The 17,123-nt window shown below is 51.1% G+C and overlaps 1 protein-coding gene across 16 annotated transcripts in view; it reads left to right on the forward strand.

Annotated features, from left to right (window-relative positions):
• Ncald (neurocalcin delta) overlaps positions 1 to 17,123 on the forward strand; it is a 432,618-nt gene that overhangs the window by 398,916 nt on the left and 16,579 nt on the right. For all 16 annotated transcript variants that reach the window (XM_023702327.1, XM_023702325.1, XM_023702330.1 and 13 more), the window contains one exon: positions 15,139 to 15,550. In XM_023702327.1, coding sequence (XP_023558095.1) covers positions 15,173 to 15,550 — 378 coding nt within the window. In that variant the 5' untranslated portion in view covers positions 15,139 to 15,172. The remainder of the gene's footprint in view (positions 1 to 15,138; positions 15,551 to 17,123) is intronic.

Below are 17,123 nucleotides of genomic sequence, written 5' to 3' on the forward strand. Positions count from 1 at the left end.
TCTTTTTGGTCTTATTAAACCACAATCATGTTGTTTCAACAAAGTGTGACTTTATGAAAGTAAGCAGATTTGAGTTTTTAGATTTATTGCCAAAAAGATCTGTGCTGACCGTCCCAGGCATTGTGTTGTGGTTTTACATGTGCCTCTGACACACAACAGACACACGGCCCCGATGTCTCTCCTTGGCTGATCCTGCAGCTCCACGTGGGGCTACCTTTGCTGGCACCATGACTACTGAGCTACGTGTATGAATAAACCTTTCAGTGCTGCAAGGTTAAATTGAAATGACTAGAAGTCATATTATTCAGGAGAAGGTAGAATGTAATTTTCTTTACAGTTTCTTCTAAGGAAGTACATTTTGAGGTTCAGCAGTTGGGGTATTTCTAAGTGGGACTCCGGGGCACAGGAGGCAGGGTGCTGCCGCTTGTCCTGGCCCTGTGAGCAGAGGGTTGGACCTACCTGCTATGGCTTCAGCTGGCCCTGGCACAGGTAGCGACACTGCAGAGGGGCCACAGGCTGCCTGAGTTCTGCTGGAACATGCTAGAATACGCAAGAATGCTTCCTTCTTGCACAGACTCCATAGGGTTCTTGCTGTGCCCTGGTGCTTCCTGTTCTAGGAAGGCGTGAGAATACACAAGAGCACCCTTAGCAGAATTTGGGAGAACCTGGAAGACTCGCAGTGGTGCCCATGGGAAGGGAATGGGGTGCAGATGATACATGGGTGAGCCCGCCAGGCCACGCAGTGGCCTAAAAATAAGCTGCCATGATTGTACCCAGAGATGCAAAGGGACTTGGGAGGTGGGCTTTTGTCACTTGGTGAATAAAGGTTCTCCTTTTCTCTCTTTAGGGCAAGCTTCCATTTCCATTTTCTCTTAAAAAATAAATGAAAATAGTCACAGAGAGGGAGGCTGAGCACCCGCATCCTTCCACCGGCCCACGCACGTCCTCCCCGGGCTGCTCCAATTGTGCCCGCACCGCGCGGGCTGCGGAGTACGGAGAGCCCGGCCCTGGGCAAGCCACCACTCCTCAACCTCCATTTCTTCCTCCGGGATATTCTGAGACTGTGTTGGTCCTGGGCACTCACAAGGAGTGTCATGCTTTGTTTCAGTATGAGCGTTGCTGTACCCAGGCTCTGGGTCCAGGAGATAGTAATGTCAAAAGTGAGAGGGCTGAAACAACAAACTGAAATTCCCAAAGCAGTGCCCTCTGTCTTATTTAAAATTTCCATATGCCACATGATTAGGAGCAAAGAGAAAATGGGTCCGATGAGAATTGTAAGTTCTCATAATGGATTCAGGCAGGTAACAGCTTTTTGTTGAGCAGCTATTATGTGCTGAGCCTTGTTTTGCCACTGGGCTTTTAGCAATGAGCAAAACAAACCCAAACTTCAGGGTTGTCCCAAAGCTTCCATCGCAGTAGGAGAAGACGGATAATGAATAACCTAGTGTGAGAACTTGTCAGTGTTGTGGCGGAGGCGGAGGCCCCCATTAGGGGCGCTGTGGGAGTCACCTGGCAGGAGGCAAGGGTAGGTCATGAGGACAGGATGCAAGGAGAGGGGCTCAAGCTGGGAGGGTGCAGGGGCTGGGAGAAGAGTGGCAGCCTGAGGGACAGGGCTGGTGCGCTGAGAAGGAGATAAAGCAGCTCAGGTGGAGGCTGAGGGCTGGAAAAGAGAGGGCGCCCGGCAGAGAAGGGAGGAGGAGGGAGAGAAGGATGGGGAAAATGGGGAGGATGGGAGGATCAGAGGAGGAGGCAGAGGACGCGGGAGAGGAAGGGGGAGCAGGAGGGAGAGGAGGACAGAGAGGAGGGAGAGGAAGGGGCAGAGGAAGAGAGAGAACAGAGAGGGAGAGGAGGAGGGGGAAGCGTATCAGGCAGACGATGTAAAGCACCTGTCTTCCGGACTCTGTTGCAACACTTACCTGATCTCGAACACCCCTCCACAGCTGCAGGAGGGGCACGGGCGCCTGTGGGTCACAAAGATGCCGAGTGAGTCACAGAGGTGGGATTTAAACCCTGCATGCAGTGTCCACATCCTTACCCACTGTGCTTTACGCCTCACCTGTGCACGCCTGCCACCCTCCCATAGCGCTTGCTGTATCCTGGTGGCCTTCCCTGTCCTCAACCAGGAAGTAGCAACTGTACTACAAGAAAAAAGAAAAAAAAAAAAAAGAGTGTTGCTACTGCCCTACGTTTCCTGAGAAAGAAAAACAAGTAGAAGGTGTACACCTACATGCACGTCCTTAAACAAACTTCCCCCAGTTGCGCAATGTTCCTAGTGGACTCGTCCAGGAGGAGTCCGTGAGCGCGAGGGTCATAATCCAGCTGCCATGCTGCTCGGTGGCCCAGGACTCAGAGGCGCTGCACCTGCCTGGAATTCTGTAGAACAAGGCAAGCAGCTAGCACCCCGGTGATCAGGAGGCTGAACAGCACAGAGCCGGGATTTCTAGAACTACCTGTCAGCATCCTCCCCGGAGCTGAGGGAAGCGTTCCAAGGCCACGCAGCTTCCGGCACACTTCCGGCTGGAATCAGGAGGGAGGGACGAGTCTCCAGTCTCGTCCTCACAGGTGGCTCAGGGAGGAGTTGGCAGCTACAGATGGGACACACTTCAGGTTTAGGAGGTGCAAGTGGCTTCTTCTCCCCGTGGACCTGTGAGGGCTGCTGTGCTGAAGGCTGGGGTGTGGGGGCCTCGGCGATGCGGGTCAGGGCCTGGGGCTCTGACTCAGCAGGAGGGAAGCACCTGAGGGTGTCAGGAAAGAACAGCACAGGGCCAGTGTGGAGGCCGGAAATTGCTGAACAGTTAAGGTTCCTGAGCTGGGTGGGGGACAGGACAGGCCCGGAGTAAGATGTGGCAGTGGCCACAGCAGGTGATGTCGACAGCCGTGACCCCAGCTGTGTTGTTTTTTAACACACGGTGGAAGTTTGGTTTTTTGCCATTCTCTCTTCTTTCTCACCTTGCCAATATTTTTTTTTAAAAAAAAAAAAATTGACTTTAAAAACTTAAAAGCCATGGAGAATCATTTCTGCCCCTAGATAAGTTGGTGGCCTCCGTGGGCTCCAGTGTGCTGACAGCCCCACCCTCGGCCCTGGGAAGGGTCCAGTCCTCCCGCAGAGCTGCAGGGCTCTTCAGAGGTGGCTGCGCCTGCGTGCACCCCAACTCCACCCACTGATCTGTGACGGGTCACTGCCCTCGAAAGCCCCTACTTCTCATCTTTGCCAACTCTGCACCGCAGCTGCTCGTCCACTCCCCCTGGGTGTCTGGATTGCAGGGCTCGGGGAGTTGGGTAAACTCCACTTTGTGCTCACAGGACCACGCTCTGAACCCCTTTGAGGAAGCACAGACGCCACTGGTGTGGACAGGCCGTCTCCGCCTGCCCATGTGGCAGAAATAGGATGAGGCGGTTATTTCGGGTCCGAGTTGGAGCTTTTCTGCACGCAGATGGCTTCTAAGATTCTCTGGTGGCCTGAGGCCCACACTGGAGCCCTGGGACATGCCCAGGATGTGAGCCAGACCCAGGCTTCAACCAGGGTGTCCTAGGATTAACCTGCCCATGATGCTGACAGGATAGGCACAGCTTTATTGTTCAGCTGGAACTGGATTCTAATCTGTCTCTTGGAGCCTCAGGTTTCTTCTATCTGCTATACAGAGGAAGAATCCTAGTTATACTACAGGCATGGTGAGGATGACACACAGATACGTGTGTGTACGTTCTCTAATGATATGTGTCTATATACACCTATGTGTATGCGTGTGTATGTAGGGATACATACATATACATACATATATGTCAGAACATGCATACTTCTATGCACAGTCCATGTATAAATCTATACTTCTAAGGACATGACCTGGGGAGTATGTCATCAGTACTTTTGTCATGCTGTCTACATCACTAAGTGTCCTTTCACAAACTGATGGCTATGGTGTCGCCAGTAGGGCTTCCCAGGGCCAGCCTGTTCTGGGTGGGCCCAGACGTTCCATGTTGGTCGCGACTGCACCCGCACACCCTTCCACTGCGTGGCTGGCATGCGTTAGGAGCTCAAGTGGGGATTCCCTTTCTTTCTTGTTCTTGCGGTTTGGTGGCTGAGCTGTGAATGAATTAAGGAAGAAAATCGAGAGTTGATGTGAGCTCCCTTCAAAATTAGGATGTGTTAGCGTCCAGAATTTTGATCAGACAGGAAGGCTGCTGAACATGGCCACACATGGAATGCAGAGTCCTTCTCACTCAGGGGAGCCACTGGGGAGGGCAGCACACACTCTCCAGCTTGGCTGAAATGACTTGCGAGGAGGGGCAGGAGCACCCCCTCCACCCGCCACCCCCACCCCCGTGGTGGAGTCTGATTTCGTCTCTCCAGGTCCGGACTCTGGCTGGTGGGCGGGGCTTTCCTGGGGACACAGAGGGCACTGTCCTCAGGGCACTGTCTCTCCTGCTGTGGCCTGAGCCCAGGCGCAGGCCACAGCAGGAGAGAGACGGGAAGCTTTGCAGCCGGCCGTCAGGAGCAGGTGTCTGTGAGCAGACTCTGTTATGGGAGGCACCCAAAGGAGGCCTGACAGACATGCAAGACCAGGGCTGAGGTAGGAGGAGGGGAGCCTCACCCTGACCTGGTGTACGCTGGCCACTGTGGCTACAGTGAGGGTGAACAGAATCCCGGCACCAGCAGAGTCCTCAGGCTGTGGAGGTCGGTGCTCAGGAAGCAGGGCTGGGAGGAGCTCTGGGTTGCTACGGTTAGCAGGTACAAATACGGGATGCGCAGCTCAGTTTGCATTTCAAAAACAGAAAATTGATTGTAGCTATGTAAAGTATTACTGGTTGCTTATCCAAAATTCAGATTTAGCTGGGAGTCCTGTGTTTTCGTGAGCTGACCAGCAGTTGTTCTGTTGGAGCACAATGTTTGATGTATCTGTGGGGGATGGGGTGGCTCAGTGCCTGTGCACAGCATGCACCAATCAAGTTAGGGCGATCAGCACTTTCGTCTCTTCAGATAAATCATCATTTCTATGTGTGGAGAACTTTGGAACTCTAGTTATTATGATAAATTGTAAGAGACTGTAGTTACCCTAGAGTACTCTAAGACACTGCTCCCTCCTAATTCAGTACCACGATGCAACCTCTGTAGCCCCTTCCCCTCTTCTCTGTCCTAACATCTAGTAACCGTTATTTAACCATTATTCTACTCTACTTCTTTTTGAGACAGCCTGAACTGTGTAGTCCAGGCTGGCCTTGAACTCATGGAAGTCCTCCTGCTTCAGCCTCCTGAGTGCTAGGATCACAGGTGGGGGCCTCACTGACCAGCCCTCTGCTCCTATCAGACTGGCTCCTTAGCTTCCATACAGCCATGAGGACGTGTGGGATTGACCTTTCTGTGCCTGGCTTGCTTAACACGATGTTCTGCAGTTCAAGCCATGCTGCTGCAAGTGACAGGATTGCTCCGTCAGGGATTGCTAATGTTGCACCTGTCTGTGGCCCACGGTCTCTTCCCCCATTCACCACCAGTGGGCGCATTGGCTAACCCTACCTTTTGGTTACTGTGAGCGACGCTACAGTAAACATGCAAGTGCACGCATGTCTTTGGAGACTGGTTGTATTTTTTCTTCTATGGCTATCAAGTAGTGGGACTCCTAGATCACTGGGTAGCTCTATTTTTAGTAGTTTCCCGACATGGCTGCACTAATTTGTATCTCTGACCACCAGGTATGAAAGTTTTCTTCCCCCTCGCAGCCTTTGTTATTTTTTGTCTTTTTAAAAAATTTTTTTTGTTTGTACACATGTAGTTTTATTGTAACAAAGCAACTTGTACACTTTGAACATTTAAAACTGCGCATCACATTTTCCTTTCCAGTGAAAACAAAAAAAGGATTTAAAAATAAATCGACAAAATTACAATAGAGAATGTCAATTCCAAATAAGACCCTCCAGGTTCTGCTGACTCTCCCACTGAGTGTCAGTGCTCAAGTCGTCCTGCCTTTTAGGCAGTAGCCACTCTAGCTGGGCTAAGTGACACCCCGTTGTGGTCTTGATTTGCATCTCCCTGGTGACCAGCGGTGTTGACTATTTACCATAAATTTGTTGCTGGTTTTTATGCTTTCTTCTGAGAAATTCCTACTCAGGTCTTCCAGAACGCCTGTATTTTGTCTGGCAGCTCTATCGAGTGACTAGGAACCCTGAAGACTGGGTAGAGAGTGTTGGAGGAAGAAGATAATTGTGAAACATGTTCCTTCAGGTAGCACTGAGCCTTGCCTGGCACCCAGCTTTCTCCTGAGACACTTGGGTTATAGTCCTGCCAGCAGTGTTCTCCTGCCCTCTTCTTTGCCAGAGAGACTAACCCCATGGAGCCGAGAGGGTGGCAGAAGGTGCTTGAAGCTGCCGAAGCGTCGCCTTCTGCATAGATTTTGGTAAAGCAGTAGGAGCAGAGCATTTTTTACTAAACACTTTCTTCTAGGAGTTGACAAGCTTGCCCAGAGGACTGGCCACCCCTCACTTCCCATTCTTTTTTGTGTCTTGCCAGAAGTGGGTGGCTGCCTGGGTTGGCGGCGGGTGTGACTGACTAGTTTGGTTGCCCCCATCATCCTTGAATCTGTCATCGCAGCCTTATTTCCAACCTTGCAACCATCTCCCCCTTCCCTTCTTGCCTTCTTTTCTTCTTTCATTTATGTCTCCTCCTTAACAAAGTTTTGGGCACGTTCTAATTTCTAATTTGTGACTGACCATGGTTCACCTTCCTTTTTGTCTGGTTTGGATTGTTCTAGATGCTTTGGACCCATACAGCACAAACTCACATACAGATCATCGTCACCAGTAAGATTCATCATAGGAAACAGTACAGTAAGGACACAGATTTCTAAATTGAGATTCAGAATGACCTTAGACAATGCTGGTTTTTCCTTCTTTTTTTGGCCTGGTAGTAGCAGAAATGTGGTGTGGTCTTGTCTGGAAAATGTGGGTTCGTGCAGCAGGATCCCTTGAGTGCACTGCCTGGGCCTCCAGGGAGCAGAGCCCGGAGGCAGAGCCGTGTCTGGTGCAGAGATGGTGTACATTCATCCAGAACAGCAAAGAGCCCAGTCACTGGGTGGAAGAAATTCTTGTCAATAACCGATGCTTCTTCAGCAAATAGCATTTGTGGCAGTGGTGCTAGTTGCCAGGGACACAGTATAAAGCAGGACAGAACCCTTCCTCATCTCTGAAAGGCAGCCTCTGACAGGAGATGCCCATCACCACCAAGTAGTGCGCCCCCCACTGGCCGCTGTGTACACCCACATAATGCCTCTTTGTGCATGCGTGTGTGTGTTCATAAAGTTTTTATTGTGACCTATATATTAGACAACAAAAGTTTTTCATCTTTTTATAACAATCCAGTAATTTGGGCATTCTAATTTAATTTCTTTTTTTCTTGATAATGCATTTTTATGGTATTTTAAAGAGAACAACAAAAATAGAAATGAAATAAAACAAATTTTCCAATCAGGAGGATAACAATAATTAATACATTGCACATTATGTTCATAGTAGTTACGCAGAGTACAAGATAGAGGCATGAAATAATGTCCAGACAACACTAGTGCAGATGTTTCTTTAAAAGAAGCTAGTTGTAGAACTGTCTTGACTGTCTAGATACATATATATATATATATATATATATTTCCCTTTTCCATTATTTTCCTCTTTTTTAAAATAATTTTATTGAGAAAGAAGTAGCAATGAGACAGTTTCAAAACAGGTTAATAGGACAGTTACAATAATTAATACATTGCATATCATTGTCTTTGTATAGTTATTCATAGTACAAGATGCAGACATGGTATCTTGCCATCCATGAAATGCAGATTAAAACAACACTGAGATACCATCTCACCCCTGAAAGAATGGCTATCATAAAGAAATCACCCAACAACAAACGTTGGAGAGGCTGTGGGGAAAAAGGAACCCTTCTCCACTGCTGGTGGGAATGTAGACTGGTGCAACCGTTATGGAAATCAGTGTGGAGACTCCTTAAAGAAACGCCTCTTCCGTGCCCACTGAGCACACAGGGTCCGGGCACCTCCGCTTGCCTTGATCTGGGAGGCCTAAAGGCAGAGAGCCCCTGGCTGGGCTTGAGGCTGTGAGCAAGGGAAGGCCTTGGGAGGCCAGGACGTAAGGCCAAAGTGGCCGAGGGCGGCGCTTGAGCAGCACATCTCTTCAGGCTGAGCTGGGAGTCGTGGCCTCGCGGGCTCCGGGAGCAAATGCGAGCCCAGCCGCCTTTGTGTCTCTGTAACTCAGGTCAACAGGAAGGAGACAGAATTCCAGCTTCAAGTGCAGTGCTACTCATTGTTAGATACAAAGTTTCTAGAGGAAAAATGGCTTATTGGGGAGTATGTAAGAAAGTTTCCAGAAATCCCTGTAACTATGGCTGATATCAAGTTCTTAATAAATTCTGCCTAAGGAATCACAGCTAAGAAAAATGCCAAAGGATAAACGAAAAATGGAATCGACCTGGTGTCTATAAAGGGCAAATATATTCCATATAATAAAATGCCAAAGAACTGTATGCTTCACATTATTCATGGCTGTATCTTACTTAATTCAATGCTCAGCAGAGGTCACTGCTCAAAATTGTTCGATCAATCAATAAAAGAAATTTAGCAATTTAAAAAGATGAGCTTCTCCCATGGAGGACCGTTCATGGTACCCTTTGAAGTGAGCAGACAGGTCAAAGAAGTATGCAGTGCAGTCCATTAATGATTAGAGTGTACGGATTGTACAACCTGCATTTAAGCGTCTCGGATGATATACAGCACATCAGTAAGACAGTGAGCAATGGTTATTTTCTGGAGAGTGCTGTTGGATGACATTCATTTTCTCATTTCTACTTAGATTTTGTACAAAACTCCCTATCTGTGGCTTCACTTTCTGCAGTTCAGTTATTCATGATTATCTATGTCCAAATATGTTATGTGGAAAATTCCAGAAGCAAATACTTTATAGGCTTTAATAACTTTTATTATAGTATATCATTATAATCGCTCTATCATAGTTTACTGTTGCTGATCTCTTACTCTGCCTAATTTATAAATTAAACTCAATCACAGGTATGTGTGCGTAGGGAAAGGCATAAAATCTCTGGGGTTCAGTACGATCTGTAGTTTGGGGCATGCAGCCGGTGTCTTGGGATGAATTCCCTGTGGAAAATGGAGACCACTGTAATGACATTTAATCTGGTTAATAAGCCAATCCAAAGTTGGCATTTCCATCTTTGGGGTGGGGTGAGACCGTTGTTAGGTAGTGTTCAGATACTTATCAGAAGTACACATTTTGTCTCCGGCCGTACCACCCTGAACGCGCCCGATCTCGTCTGGTCTTGGAAGCTCAGCAGGGTCGGGCCTGGTTAGTACTTGGATGGGAGAAACACACATTGTATTAGGAGGAATGTGGGCAATAAAACTTGGAAAAACTGAAGGCCAGACCTCCACTAGTCTGAAACACACACTGTCGAGCAAGCTCGGAGATGTCATGGAAGCCTTAACTTTGCTGCCCTGAGGAGATCGCATGACTTCCGGGGCTGCTTCTTCCTCCACAGGAGGCTGGCAAGCTCAGCTTGAGTCTAGCACATCTGCTTGGGAGATCCTTTGTATCAGGCCCGGGCTCATCCCAAATGCGGCTGCCCTCAGCGGGGCAGTAAGTGCAGGGTACGGAAGGCCCTTCCCTGGGGGACCTGTTTCCCACCAGCTGCAAGGCCGTTCAGGGACCCACCTGGGCAGGGTCTCTCCCTTCCCTCAGCCCATCTGGCCACACTTTGCACTCCGGAGGGAGGAGAGGCTCTGTGTAGGATGGAGACAGCTCTCTGCAGTTCTTTCTCTTTAACAATTCAGTTTTCTCCTTCATGTGCCACTGTGTTTTGTTTGCTAATTTGCCTGTTGTGTATAAATATGTCAGCTTGTATGTGTGGTCTCCTTTCAAATGTCCACTGGTTTCATTACAGGGGAATTCTAAAGCAATTTGCTGCTCAGGATTTGGACATGTTCTTTTTTCCCCCACTGAGAATCAAAGACAGTTGACCTTGGGGCCAGGGATGCAGCTCATTGGCACAGTGCCTGCCTGGCAAGCCTGAGGCCCTGAGCTTGATGCCTGATGGCAAAAAAAAAAAAAAGACAATTGGTCTAAAAATGAAGTTGTGGATTGTAACAACCAGCATCTGAGTGGCTAAAACGCCCACTGTCTAGATTGTGGTAAAGGAAGGCTTATTTCCCTTCATCTGTAGCTTCACTGCTTTCCTGTCTGACATGTTAAGTACCTTTTTCCCATGATAATTATAATTTGGATGTCCCATGAGTGGCTAATTCACAGCCACTCTCAGTGGACAAGTGACGGGAGGGCTTTAATTAGCTTGGTTCTTTGCGGGCCACTCGATGCAGCCGAGCTTGACTTAGCTGCTGGCGCCTTACTCGAGAGTCCACCTGAGAAGCCGTGGAGGCAGCCTGCTCTGTGACTTTCCTTCTGCAGCTGGCCAGGCTGGCCAGGGTGAGCTGTGCGCTTTTCCCTGGAAAATCTAGTTCTGTGCTCTGAGGAACTCAATCGCAGCGCTCTCAGGGCTTGGGAGGCGCTGCCGAGAAGCTGCGATGCAGACCTCTGCCCGCGCAGACTCGGGAGCTGAGAGACTACCCGGCTGGCAGCGCCTCTCATGCTGACAGCCTTGCAGTCACTACTCCTTTATTTTTCTTTTTAAATGAAAGTTGGCCCTGCATTTGAGCTTCCTGCTTGTTAGTGGTTTGGTGTCTTCTCTTGTACATTTTTCTCTTTTGTTGCTGGTCAGCATTAACTCCTAGTTTATTCTCTGAGCCCCGGGAGACATACAGGACTGACACAAAGGCCCGTGAAAGGTGAGGGAGGGATGTCCTGGAGGCCAGGACCCTGGAACAGAGCGAAGGTGGAGGTGGCCCAGCACCACGTGGCCCGGAGGACAGGAGGGCTCCGAACAAGTTCTAGGAGTGTTGGGAACCTAGATAGCACCTCGTGCAGAGGTGTGACGCTGTCTGGCTGTGTCTCTAGACACCCCCCCTGGGGGCCCAAGTGAGACGAGGCTGGGGCCAGGAGTTGGGAGAGGGAGGACAAGAGCGAGCCTGAGAGTCCAGCGAAGGCAGCGCGGGAGAAGGCGGTGTAGCTGGGACTGCAGTGCCGATGATGCAGATGATGACAGCCACTGGACTGAGCGGGGCTTGGGCCCAGACCCCGCAGCCCACACTGACGGGACCAAAGTAAGGACAGTCGTGGAGGAGCCCTCAGTCGCGAGTGAGCAGCCGGCTCAAATGTGGCTTCCTTTACTGAGGTGGGGCAGGTTGGGTCGGGGGCAGCCACAGCACTCACACCGTCAGCGGGAGCTGCAGTCCTTTGTTCTGCCGCGGTGAGCACTCTCAGTGGGCAACCTTCAGTGGAGCACGAAAAGCACACGCTAGGGACACCGCAGGCCCGGCCTCTGCATTTTCCCACCAGACTGCCCAGCTTCCACCCCATCTCCCACGGTGCCTGAGCCTCAGCCCTCAGTCACGCTGGCTTTGCCTTAAGCCCAGTGACTCTGCGGGTGACTGCTGAACGTGTATTTTCTCTGTCTCAGTCAGCTTTCCCAGTGCCGGCACAAAGGCCGTGAGACACGCAGCCCCAGGAAGAGAGGCTTCAGTCCGTGGCTGCCTGTCTCCAGGAAGGGGCATTGTACCCGAGGGGCCTGGCAGGCCAAAGCTGCTTTTCACAGTGGCCAGGAAGCAGAGCACAGGAGGAGAAAACCCCACAGGGGGACCCCAGGGAGCCCCCTCCTCCGGCTGCACCCCCACCTCCCACCGTACACTCAGCCATGGCCATCACGGTGCCCGCTGCTGAGTGGAGGCCCCCCGGCTCCAGGCCCATCCCAGGAGTTTCCTTATGCAGTCACATTGCCACTTAAGATTAAGATTGAAAGGCACAAGTCCTCTGACTCGAGGCTCACGTGTCTAGCTGGCTGTGTCTCCACCTGGGTGGGTCTCTGCACTCAGGCTGCACAGCTAAGCACAGACGCCTGGCCCCTGACTCACCCCAAAGCCTTGCTTCTCTTCCACTGTCCCCTTTTCTGTCGATGTCAGTGTCGCTTGTACTTAGTTGCTCAGGACAAACCTTAGGACTGTAGTCTCCTGATGTTCTTTGTCCCTTCCTACCTCTGAACTGCCAGTCGATCCCACAGGCTCTGTCTTTAGGCTGTACCTACAGCCTGCTGCCTCCCCCCAGGGCCAGCCCCCTTGCCCGTGTCACATGGCTATGGGCCTTCCTGCTGGTCTCCTACTCTGGCCTCTGTGGCCACAAGGACCTGACAGTGTGGTCGCCCCCATCACTTCTGCGCTTAGAGTAATGGCCCAAGCCTTCCTGGTCACCTCCAGGCCCCGGCCTCCTGGCCCAGCCCTGCTGATGTCATCCCCTCTGTCCTGCCCTGGCGCTTGCTGTCAGGGCATGTGGCCTCAGTCGGACTTCACCATCTGTTGCTGTCTCTGCCGGGGTTGGCCTCTCCCGAGCTGTCTCCCTGCTCCTCACTTACTGCTCAGGGCTTTTCAAGGTCACTTTCAGGCAGGCCTCTGGGCTTGCGCATTGAAACCCCAACACCATCCCCTCGCTCCCTCCTGTTCTTCACTTTTCTCCTTGGCACATGTCTGTCCAGATTTCACTCATTTCTGTTACTTACTGCACCTCTTTCCCAGGACTGTGAGCTGCCCTGGAGGATGGGTTTTTGCCCATGCCTCCCCACACCCACTCCTGCAGAGCACGTGGCACCTGCTTAAGGAGAGCATCTGCGGCGGTGGGCTTCTTCTCCCTCTTCTCTGCTTCCTCCTGAATGTTTACCAAATGTCATCATTTTCATCAGTGCTTTGTTCATTGTAGGGCATGGGGCAAGGTGGAAAAACCCGTGGGCCACCAGGGAGCAACCAAGCTCACAGACTGGACTCTGAGCAACAAGCTGTGTGGCTTGGGACAGCATACTTGGCTTCTCGGAGGCTTCTTCATTTGTTTGCTTCGAGAGTAGAAAAGGCTGACCTGCCCATCACAGAGTTGCTGTGGAGGTTCCATAAAATAATGTGTGACAGACCACTGTCTTGGTCCCTTTGGTGTTACTGTAACAAAATACCAGAGACTGAGAACTTAATGCCAAAAACTGTATTTTGCTGTTTGAAACTGAAAGGCCAATATCAGGCTCCAATATCTGTGTGGCCTCTGGTGAGGGACTTCGGGCTGTAGCACAGCCTGACAGGTGGCACATGGAAGAGGGAGAGAAGTCACAGGCTAGCAGAAAGCAAGAGCTGAAAAGGACCACGCTGGCTCCTCGGTACCACCCCACCCCCTGTGCATACATGCAGAGCAACCCCTCCTGGAGCCCTGCTCCCTTCCTGACTGTGGGCCGGCACCCAGCCCCACAACCTGTCTGCCTTCCAGTCTTAAGGGTCCCCCACCTCACACCACCACCCTGGGCTCCAGCTGCTGGCATGCTGATCTTTGAGAACAAACCAGATCAGAACCATAGCAACCATCGAAGATACGGTGCTTTTCATTCTCCTGAATTGGTCCCTAACTCAAGACTGGAGTTTCACAACTGGGACTGTCATATTCACTTCTTGTATCAAAGCAATGAGAGATGAGCCTGAAGGACTGAATCCGTGTTACAGATGGGGAGTCCGAAGTGCGCCGAGAACTTAAGTGGCCCGCAGGGCCAGGCTCTGCAGCCACGCATGTTTTGTTCTATGTCCTGGGCTCCCCCCATGTTCTCCTGGTACCAGCTCAGTCTTGAGGGACTGCATGGGGTGAGGGACAGGATGTGACCTGAGATGCAGCTTTTGTCTTCCTCTGCTGCCACTTGGTGTAATTCTCTGCCTCTCTCCTTCCACTCAAGCAGGCAGACATCCCTGCCCTCCGAAGGCGCGGCCAAGCATCCCCCTCTCCCTCCTGCCCCTCCAGGCAGTGGAACTCTGCCACACGCCCTGCAGATTTGTCTTCCTGTCTAAGCACATCCAGACGGTTTTCTTCTGGTCAGCCACCGTACTTAGTGAAGTGTTGCCGCTATCTACCGAAACAAATTCTGGACTAAATTCCAAGCACCCACTCCACAAACAACTTATTCTGCCCTCTTCTGCCTTGTTTGTGTTATGGCCTTTCTGTGCTCATGATGTTGTAAATGTGCTGTAATTATTGTTTACTGAAAAATAACTGCTCACAGATCAGTCTCGGTAGGAGCCAAAGCCGAAGGTTGAGGCAATTTGTGTTTAGTGAAAAGCAGCTAATAAATGAGAGACTTCTTAAGCATTGGGAAAAGAACTTAAGTTCAGTTTTGAAGAAACAGTGCTTTGCATGCAGAGGGGAAAAAAATCATTCTTTAAAGGATTAGATTTAAATATCCTTCCCAAAGGCCAGATCCAATATGATTTGCAAATAGCAAAACTGTAATCATGGTGGTTTGATTGAACACCACATTCTAAAGATCACCCCAAAAGGAAAACTTGAAATTACTTGTAAATTCCATGAAGCGTTTGGAGCTCCGCAGCCTCGTGTACTGTGTGTTGCCTTATATGCGTCTGAGTTCTGTCCTTAGGCAAACTGCCAGCTTAGCAACAAAATGACAGTTTTACATTTTTTCTTTCTCAAACTTTTTTTCCCCTCAACCTCCAGGAAAATAAAGCCACAAGAGGGAAGAGAAAGTTATTGGAATATTCAATTTATAACTTCTATTTGTGCTCTATTTGGAGCTGAAGTTTAATTTCGCTCTTGTAGAAAGTGCGCTTTGCTTGCTTCTCGCATGAGGAGCAGCGTATGCACTCTCTTGCCCAGACGCAAGACCAGAGCCAGGTTCTGCCTGCAGTGCAAAGTCAGAACACAAGTCAACTTATTTTCACTTCACCTGGCAGTATTTGAGCAACAAAACATGCTAAATTCTGTCGTGGTCTCCGTCTTCCTCTTCCGCCTTGATTTCTCCTGCTAGCACTTGGATTCCGCACTAGAGCGTCAGCCTTCACAGAGCCTGTGCAGAGGGGGAACCAGTGTCAGGGGACCAGCCCACGTTGGCTTGATCGTTCGTTCGTTTGCTTTCTCTTTTTCCCAAGGAATAATCGCCAGCGGTCAGGGGAGAACAGCCCTGCACCTGACGCGTGTTTTCTTTCCCCTCTGCAGCTGAGTTCTTGCCGCCGCCACCGCCGCCGCCGGGATGGGGAAACAGAACAGCAAGCTGCGGCCCGAGGTCATGCAGGACTTGCTGGAAAGCACGGACTTCACGGAGCACGAGATCCAGGAGTGGTACAAAGGCTTCCTGAGAGACTGCCCCAGCGGACATTTGTCCATGGAGGAGTTTAAGAAAATATACGGGAACTTTTTCCCTTATGGGGACGCCTCCAAGTTCGCAGAGCACGTCTTCCGCACCTTCGATGCCAACGGCGATGGGACGATAGACTTTAGAGAATTCATCATCGCCCTCAGCGTGACCTCGAGGGGGAAGCTGGAGCAGAAGCTGAAGTGGGCCTTCAGCATGTACGACCTGGACGGCAACGGCTACATCAGCAAGGCGGAGATGCTGGAGATCGTGCAGGTGCGTGGCCTTTTAAAGGGAAAAGAGCGCTGCGCCGTGAGTGGGAATCAGGGCAGCGAGCGGTGGGGCGGGTCCCGGGGCTCGTGACTGGCCAGTTTCTGAAAGGCTCGGACCCACATACGGGCCACACTGGTTAGCATCTCTTGAAAACTCATCGCTTTGGCCATGCTGGGCCCTCGTGCTTGCCTATTAGACGTCAGCTGGTGCTTTGAGGTGACCCACGCAATGCAAATGGCAGGCGCTTCGCAGCTGGTCCTAGGGCTCGGATCTGAAGAGCTAAGATGGAGCTTCTGGAAGGTGGGAGGTGGCTGGGTCCACTAATGCACTCCTGACTGAAAGTGCCACTAGGAGCTGGGCAATAGGATGGGACCTGAAAGGGTGCATGCCCATCCCCGGCCCCTTCCTGTCTCTCTCTGCTTCCTGTCCACCATGGTTGAGCAGTTTTGCTCCTCCAGCCCCTCCACCAGGCCATGCTGCCTCAGAGCCAGCCAGCCGCCACAGACTGAACCCCCTGAAACTGTGAGCCAAGTAAACCTTTCAGTTGTGGGGGTCAGATTTTTGTCCCAGGGATGGCAAACTAATAGAGTTGATCATACTTACCATGGTCCCACCACTCACCCTTGCAATGGTCTGCGTGGGCCTGGCCTGTGATTGGGAGTCCATATCCCTTGGAGTAGTGTTAACAAGCAAACTGTGATCTGGGTTCCAATCCTATATCTTTTGGACTGTGACTCTGATGGCCTCAGTTCCTATAACAGTGTCGTCTGTAAACAGAACAACTGGCCAAGGCCAGGGAGACAGCTCAGTGGCATAAGTGCCTGCCTGGCATGGGCAAGGTCCTCAGTTCAATCCCTGGTACAACAGAAAGAAAGAAAGAAAGAAAGAAAGAAAGAAAGAAAGAAAGAAAGAAAGAAAGAAAGAAAGAAAGAAAAAAGAACTGGCCATACCCACCCATGCCAGGGGGTGACTCTGCATGTGAGATGGCTTGCAGGATTCCAGCCACGACTGCCTTCTCCTCGTGAGACCCCAGCAAACTTAGGGGAAGACGGGGAGCTGGTCAAGAGCATGACAGCAGCAGCTTGCTCAGCAGCGGGTGGGTCCCAGAAGCAAAGCTGCAGGGATGAGCCTAAGCCTCAGGAGAAGGCAGGCCTCAGCTGCAGAAAGGCAGTGCGACTCGGCGGGGCAGTCACTTGCTGTCTTGGCAGGTAAGTGGAGTGCAGGAGGGAAGTGTCTGGGGGCTTCCTGCAGAGCTCAACCCTGAGGTCACCTCCCCCAGGACAGACTGGCAGGTGTCCCATGATGGTGCACTGCCTAGGAGAATGGCAGGGCAGGCTGGGCAGGGTGTCGCCTGAGGAGATAAGGAGGGCGAGGTGGGGAGCATGGTGGGAGTGCACAGAGAACCTGGGGAAGTCATGGAAATGGGGCAGAGACTCCAAAGCCTGTGACCCTGACCCCTGACTGACCACTGAGCCCAAGGCCTGGGGCTGCTCCCTGCTTCCAGACCAGGGGAAAGGGACCATGGCTGAGGCGGGGTGGGGTGAAGGACAGTGACCCCAGGCGGGCCCTGCACATA

The sequence above is a fragment of the Octodon degus genome, unplaced genomic scaffold (genome assembly GCF_000260255.1).
Source record: "Octodon degus isolate 3935 unplaced genomic scaffold, OctDeg1.0 scaffold00148, whole genome shotgun sequence".
Taxonomy (NCBI): Eukaryota; Metazoa; Chordata; class Mammalia; order Rodentia; family Octodontidae; genus Octodon; species Octodon degus.